This window comes from Triticum dicoccoides, chromosome 5B, assembly GCF_002162155.2.
Source record: "Triticum dicoccoides isolate Atlit2015 ecotype Zavitan chromosome 5B, WEW_v2.0, whole genome shotgun sequence".
NCBI lineage: Eukaryota > Viridiplantae > Streptophyta > Magnoliopsida > Poales > Poaceae > Triticum > Triticum dicoccoides.
The window spans coordinates 703,509,800-703,517,439 of NC_041389.1; the positions used below are offsets into that span (position 1 = coordinate 703,509,800).

General features: G+C 49.0%; 1 protein-coding gene across 1 annotated transcript; it reads left to right on the top strand.

Annotated features, from left to right (window-relative positions):
* Nucleotides 1–838: 838 nt before the first annotated feature.
* LOC119305024 (aspartic proteinase nepenthesin-1-like) lies at nucleotides 839–2,209 on the top strand. Its single transcript, XM_037581660.1, has one exon. The coding sequence runs from the start codon at nucleotides 839–841 to the stop codon at nucleotides 2,207–2,209; it is 1,371 nt and encodes a 456-aa protein (XP_037437557.1).
* The last annotated feature ends 5,431 nt before the right edge of the window (nucleotides 2,210–7,640 follow it).

Consider the following 7,640-nt stretch of genomic DNA (forward strand, 5'->3'; position numbering starts at 1 on the left):
TGCGGGTTGATTGATTAAATTTTTGGTCCATAACATGAGAACTAAAATTAAAAATACATATGATTTATTATGTTTGATTATGTATAGTTGTAAAATATTTATTGAACATAAGTAGAATAATTGAATGAAAAATATTTTCCCATGTATGGTTGAATGTTCTGGTGGTTTTTTTCACATGCAAGATTGCATGTTGAGGTGGGTCTTATCCCACTCATAATTATAAGATGAGTTACCAACTTGCATGTTGAGATTTAAGTAGTGGGGATGACTCTGTTAGGTATATAGGATTCATGCCCGCGCGAGTTAATTCATGTTGTGCAACGAATATACAAATCTAAAAGTGGATTTTGGCTACCAAGTTAACGTGGCCAAATCCATGCTCAACATTTAACTCTACCTACGCAAAGTGTATCTCGCTTAGAGTAAATTGATCATATTGGATATGGCTTTCGCATTAGGATTCGATTCATGTTTGCATGAGTTAATGGGTATGTATCTCCTACATGAGTGAGAGTGAAGGGATATGCAAATCTAAAATAGAAATTTTCTCTACATAGTTAATGCAGCCCAAAACTCTTGCTCAACAAATTATGACTCTGTGTAAGGCAAAGACAAACATACTTGCAGTATACTCATATGAATCGGCACACATTAAATGAAGATATGCATATAGTAGTAGTATATAGGAAATATGCACATTAAATGAATCTATGGATTTTGGCACCACAATTAGTTCTCGCTCAACATTTAACTCTCTGTGTATAAAGACTGCTTGCATTCAAGCCACCAAGTAAGGTGCGGTGCTCTAGCTTGCTAGTGTGACTGTGTTGCTGCAACCATGGAGCTTGACACACACGCTCTCGCCCTCCTCCCGCTGGTGCTTGTTGCCTCGCTGGCGATGTTCCTCCAGCCTGCCGTTGCAACCCATGGCATGCCACGCCCCAGCGGAGGCTTCAGCCTGCGCCTGGTGCCCAGCGCCGGCTGGAACAGCACCATGCACGTCGACGGCGGCGGCTTCCTGCACCTCAACGAGCAGGCAGCCACCACTGCGCTTCGGCCGCATGTCCACGGGCCGAGAGGGCTGACATACAGCGTGGCCACCACCGTTGGGACGGGCCGCGGCCGCCGCACCTACGACCTGGTGCTGGACACGGTCAGCAGCCTGACATGGATGCAGTGCTTGCCGATTGCGCATCCGTTCCCACAGATGCCGCCGCCCTTCAACCGGGAGATCTCGACGTCGTTCAGACGCGTCCCGCACGGGAGCGACCTGTGTCATAAGCTATCCAGGGGCAACGAGTGCGAGTTCCGGGCCACCCGCCTCGACGGCGCGCATGCGAGCGGTGTGCTCGGCACCGAGACCTTCACCTTCGCGGACGATGGCGGCCGCGCCGCAGCCGCGGAGGTTGGTGGCGTCGTCTTTGGCTGCGCGCACACCGCCACAGGGTTCCACGGCCATGGAGTACTAGCCGGCGTCCTCGGCCTGGGGAAGCTGATGCCGTCTCTCATCTGGACTCGGCTCCGCCAGCACTGGCAGGACGGCCGCTTCTCCTACTGCCTCTTCGGTCCCACGCGTCCGGAGAGGCACGGCTTCCTCCGGTTCGGCGCCGATGTCCCGGCCACCGGCCACATGAAGAGCACCAACATCCTCTACATGCGCTGGACCAGCCCGGATTTCAGCGCCTACTTCGTCAAACTCCTCGGCGTCAGCGTCGCCGGCAAGCGCCTAGCCGGGCCACCCGGACGCCGCATGATCGACTTATTCCAGTGCCACAAGTCGGGCGGTAGGTGGTACGGCGGGTGCCTGATCGATCCTGGGACGGGCACGACGACGATGACGCAGCTCGCGTACAACGTCCTGGAGCACGCCGTGGAGGAGCACGTCAAGAGACTGGGGATGCCGCTTGTCAGGCACCACGGGTATCGCCTTTGCTTCAGCGGCGCGACTCAGGCCGCCATCCCGCACCTGCCGACGATGACGCTGCACTTCGAGGAGGGGGGGGAGGACGACGGTGACCTCGTGATAAGGCCGCAACAACTCTTCGTCTTCGTTCAGCACGACATCTGCCTCGCCGTGGTGCCGAGCGAGCACATGACCATCATCGGCGCGATGCAGCAGGTGGACACGCGCTTTGTCTATGACATCACAGCTGGCAAGATCCACTTCGCTCCCGAGAGATGCAGCGACGATACAGGCGGCCCCAACTGAACTAGGATGTGGGCTTCCAGTAAACCCTAATTTAAAAAGTTTACAGTTTTCAATGCAGCTTTTTCTTGAATTAGATGTTGTCATCAACTGAAAAAGAAATAAAGAAGACTACATACACATTTGGCTCTTCGTCCCCTCCCCATTCCTTCATTAGCGCATCTTCAATGCGGACCCGTCCGGACGCATCCGCGGATATGGATGCAGGAGCCGCTCATCTAACTATTTAAACGCATAGTAATATAAGAGCCAATTAAAAGTATGGTGTTCATACTTCATAGCAGTCGATCACAACCAAAATGAGGCGGATGTTCATAGTTACATGTGCTATATCACACAAGTTTCAGTCCGGCATTCCGAGCAAAAAGAATGCATTCACTGGTGGAAAAAGGGCCTTTGGTCGCGGTTCGCAACTGCCATCAGTCGCGGTTGCGCAACCGCGACCGAACGGGCGCGACTAAAGACCCCCCCCTTTAGTCGCGGTTGCTTAAGAACCGCGACTAAAGGCCCGTCCACGTGGGCGCCAGGTGGCCGTCGGGGCGGAGGACGTTTAGTCGCGGTTCTTCTGGCCAACCGCGACTAAAGGCCGCCGCAGGTTTAGGGTTTTAGGCCCCCCCCCTAAACCTGTTTTCTGTTTAATTTGTATTGTTTTATTTCTTTTGTGCTTTATTTTAATTTTGAAGGAGTTTCATATATTCTACGGTACTACATACATGCATATGAATGTACAATTTCAAATAAATTTGAAATTAGAACCAAAAAGAATTCAAGAGGAATATACAATATATATTCAATATCATCGGATGACCATATACAATTTTGAACAAGTTTCCATACATGATTTAATGCATATAAAGTTCTACGTCCTCGTAATAGTGTTCTCCTTTAGGATGGAGGACTTCCCTGCTGAACCATCCAGCTAGTTCCTCTTGAAGTGGTCGGAAGCGAGCTTCTGGACTAAGCATCCACCGGAGGTTATTCCTCTGAGCATTGGTATCACTCGGAACCCGCTCAGAGGTGTATCTCCGGATCATCTCACAGACATAGTATCCACATAGATTGGTCTCCGGTGGCTGAATATCCCCAGCATTCTTAGCCTTTAACATTTTGAATTCTAGCTCTTTTTTGAATTCACCGACCTTTGTATCTACGAACCATCTCCAAACCCTACGAGGCAAAGAAAATTAAATGAACAAGAGAGTTATTAATTAGTTACTTGATATTAGGAAATGAACGAAATAGGCCGATCGATATAGAGCGCAAATGAATGAAAATAATTACTTCTGCAGCATTCTTCGCATGCCGCCCCAAAGCTTTGGATCCATATTCACAGAGTCGTGGACGAGACATTCTGAGGTGTTAACTTTAATTACTAGCAGAATCCAGTGGAACCTGCGGACACGATACATGCACAGTACGTCATGCATAACTCATCGATTAGCCGGCCACATACCATGCATGGAGTAAACAAAAGAGAATGTGCTCAAGACAGAAACACTCACTCAAAATGGTAAGGAAATAGAATATCACTTTTGAGTTCCTGCTTTGTAAGAAACTGCCACAGCTCTGCCTCCACGTCGGCGGGGTAACGCTCCAACACATGTCCATTAACGATGTGTGGGTCAATGAACCCAACATCATGGATGTTCCTTACTCTGCATTCCTTAATCTTCATTCTGCATGTATAATAGCGGACACAACAATATAGTTAGGACATATATATAGTGCAGGCAATATGAACGAGATGGGGTAGAAATTAATAAATCACTTACAGAACGTAGCAACTGATGATAGATTTATCGAGCTCGCGCAGATTGAAAAGCTGGAACAATTCACTCAGTTCAATTTGTACATAGTAATGTTTGAAGTGATGCTCATGTCTAACTTCCGCATAAATATATTCTTTGGCGTTTTTATTTTTTATGTAACCCTTGTACCATTTCAGCAGACCTTTCATTTGTGGAGGTAGATCCTTTTCCTGCGCAGGCTCGACGAGAGGCCCATTCTTGAAATATGTAATTACTACCTCCTTCACTGGCGCCTCATCAAGGCCTAACAGTTCACGAAGAGTAATACCTAAGTTGGCCGCTTGTTCTCTGGCACTCGTTACAGTCAATCCCTGTGCTGCCGCAGCTTGTATGATCTCGGGGTCATCCGGACAGAAGGCTTCCACTATAAGCGGGGCAATCGATTGTTTACTTTGTTCCCCGAGCTGGGCAACTTCTTTCCCGCTTTTTTTACTTTCGGCCTTCTCCCGCTCTTTGTTCTCCTTGAACATGAGTGCCTGCCTGCGAAGTTCACGTGCATAGTCGTTAGGCAGATTCTTCGCGGCTTGGGACGGTGTGCTCAAAAATGACTTAGCCCACTTCTTTTGCTCATCAGAAAATACTGGCTTGGGCTCGGGCTCTGTTTTCTTCTTGCAGTCCGCCTTCCATTTCTCCAAATCAGCAGCCGCGGCCGCGTCGACTTCCTCGGCACTACGTTCCCAAGACCTTGTGGGGAGAGGCTTCAGTGATGGCTCCGGTACCTTTGTGGTCTTAGGTACATAAGGGTCCGGGTTAATAATCCAGGACTGCTTCTGCTTCTTTGCCGGAGGTGGATTGGGGGGCGGCGTCTGATCACCCGCCGGACGAGGACTGGGGGGCGGCGGCTGATCACCCGCCGGACGTTGTGGACTGGGGGGCGGCGTCGGCTGACGTGACGGAGGTGTAGGTGAACCGCCGCCACCACCACCACCACCACCACCGCCACCGCCACCACCACCACCGTAGGGGGGTGGACTTGTTGTCCTTGGCGCCTCGCCTGGAAACTTGATAAACTTCTTTTGCCATAGAATGAAATGGCGCTTGACATCTCCAAGTCTTTTCTCCCCTTCAGGTGTAGCAATGTCAATCTCCAGGTCCTCAAACCCTTGGACTATGTCCTCCACCGTGACACGAGCATAGCCATCTTGAATGGGGTTGTTGTGGTGGAGTGCTCCAGGTAAACATGGTAAAGCACTGCCGATGGCTACCTTCATGGACATGTTCCCGATAGGATAATACAGATGACATTCTTTCATCTCCTTTATATCATCCACGGGGTAGCGAGGAGGCTCCGGTGAAGTAATTTCGACCACCAGAGGCTCCGGTGCAGTAATTTCGACCACCAGAGGCTCCGGTGCAGTAATTTCGATCGTCGGTGCATCTGCACCAGCCGGTGGGGCCTCCGTGGAAGCCACGCTGCTTCTCCGCTGCTGGCTTCCGAGATCCGCTGGATGATCTTCATGCTGCACCCGAGCTGCATCTCTTTCGGCTACTAGTACACTCATGGTTTTCTTCATCACATCCATTTCTGATGCCAACCGCGCCACAACATCTGCTTCCCGATCCATCTTTCTCTTACGGCTTCTGTAACCGTACGGGTCATCGTTCTGGGGGAACCCTATTTTCCACGGAATGTGCCCCATGCCTCGTACACGTCCTCCGTGTTCAGGATTCCCGAGGGCTTTTGTCAGCGCGTCGTTCTCTCTGTTCAACTTGATCTTCCCCTGTTGAGCATCCCTCATTGCGTTAATAAGGGCTTGGGTGGGTTTAATTAATTTGCCCCGGTAAACACACTCCCCTGTCTCCGGGTTCAGCGTTCCCCCATGCCCGTACCACCAGCTTTTGGCCCTTGGGTCCCATCCCTCCGTACCTGGACGGATTCCTCGCGCCGTCAGCTCGTTCTCCATCTTCTCCAACCTAGGCACCCAAATGCGATACCCTCCTGGCCCCATAACATGATTGTACTCCTTCTTAGCCGCATTTTCCTTATTTTTTTTCGATATTTGAATGAACTGCTCCGATTTCTTTTGCTTCACAAATTCTGGCCAATCATGTTTCAGTTTCTCATATTGTCCTTTGAAATCCGGAGTCTTGTTCTGCTTGACAAAGTCATGGACTAGATTTTGCTTGAATTTCCGGAATGCGTCGGCCATCTTATGAAGAGCGAACCGTTTGACTAGCCTCCTCCTCTCCTTGTTTTCCTCAATCTTGTTACCCTCCTCATCGAATTTGTTGTATTCCGGAGGTAGAACGAAATGTTCCATAAGCTTCTTGAAGCAATCTTTTTTTGTTCTCTTATCGACAAAAGTGAAACCATCAATTCGTGCCTTCTTTGGCTCATTCCACTCCTGGACGGTGATCGAGACGTTGTCTCTAACAATGGCTCCGCATTGGCTGACAAACTTGGTGGCGTTCTTGCGGGGCTCCAGCGGCCTGCCGGTTGCACTGTCGACAACCTCGATGGTGCATGTTTCTCCTTGTTTCATCGTCTTGGTTGCGCCACGCTTTGACGACGTACTCGATTGTTTCGACGATCCGGCCGAGGGCTAAAATAAGAAAGAGTCGCGCGCGTTAGTACACACATATTTATTCAAATCAGTTAGTTTGTATCACCAGAGGCTCAATGTATATATATACCTCGGCGCCGGAGGTGGTTGCTACTTCCATTTGAAGATCGTCGTTTATCGACGTTTGTTCGGCATCATCTTGCTGACGGCGCCCTTCATCTTCACAGTCAAGGTTCAGATAAGAAGAGATATCATCTTCTTCTTCTCCGGTCGGCACATATAGAATATCGCCGTTTATGATGCCGAACATATGTGCTTCACCGTCCGGATCATAGTTGTCCATAATCGGGTCAGCTCTATCGTCCGCCATTATGTCAGTCCTGAAAACATGTAGTAAAAACAAATTAATTAAGTGAAGAAGGGGGGCGGTGGCGGTGGCGGTGGCGAAAGGGCGGTGGCAAAAGGAGGGGGCGAGGAAGGGGTGGGAGAGGGTGTCGCGGTAGAGCGCGAGACGAGGCGGCAGACGACGGCGTCACGGAGAGGGAGGAAATTACAATTTGTCATGTCGCGAACCCAAAATGGGCCGGCCCAGGTGAGCTACGTCCTGTGAGACGCGTCGACTTTTTGATGCAAAGAGCGTCACACAGGGCTGGATATGGCCGAGCCTGGGTCTTAGCCGGGCTGCAGTTGCAGCCTCCGCGGCTGTACTGCTGCTAATGCACCGGCCCGTTGTAGCCGACGCCGAAACAGTGATTAGGATACGTTGGAATTTCCTATATGACGCTGTCTGCGTCAAACTGTCGAGCGAACGCACATACGAGGGTTCCCAACTCTTTTTTTATTTTCATTTCTTTTCCTTTTTTTTTCTGTTTCGTTTTTCTTTTCTTTTTTTGTTTATTGTTCTTTTTCTTTTTCTTTTTCTTTTTAAAAAATGTTCTCCTTTGTTTATTTTCTTTTTCTTTTTCTTTTTTTTATTTTCATTTCTTTTCCTTTCTTTTTCTGTTTCGTTTTTCTTTTCTTTTTTTGTTTATTGTTCTTTTTCTTTTTCTTTTTCTTTTTAAAAAATGTTCTCCTTTGTTTATTTTCTTTTTCTTTTTCTTTTGTTTATTTTCATTTCTTTTC

What these genes read in the sequence shown, in the direction of transcription:
- LOC119305024 (XM_037581660.1), top strand. Translation starts at nt 839, where the DNA reads ATGGAGCTTGACACACACGCTCTCGCCCTCCTCCCGCTGGTGCTTGTT.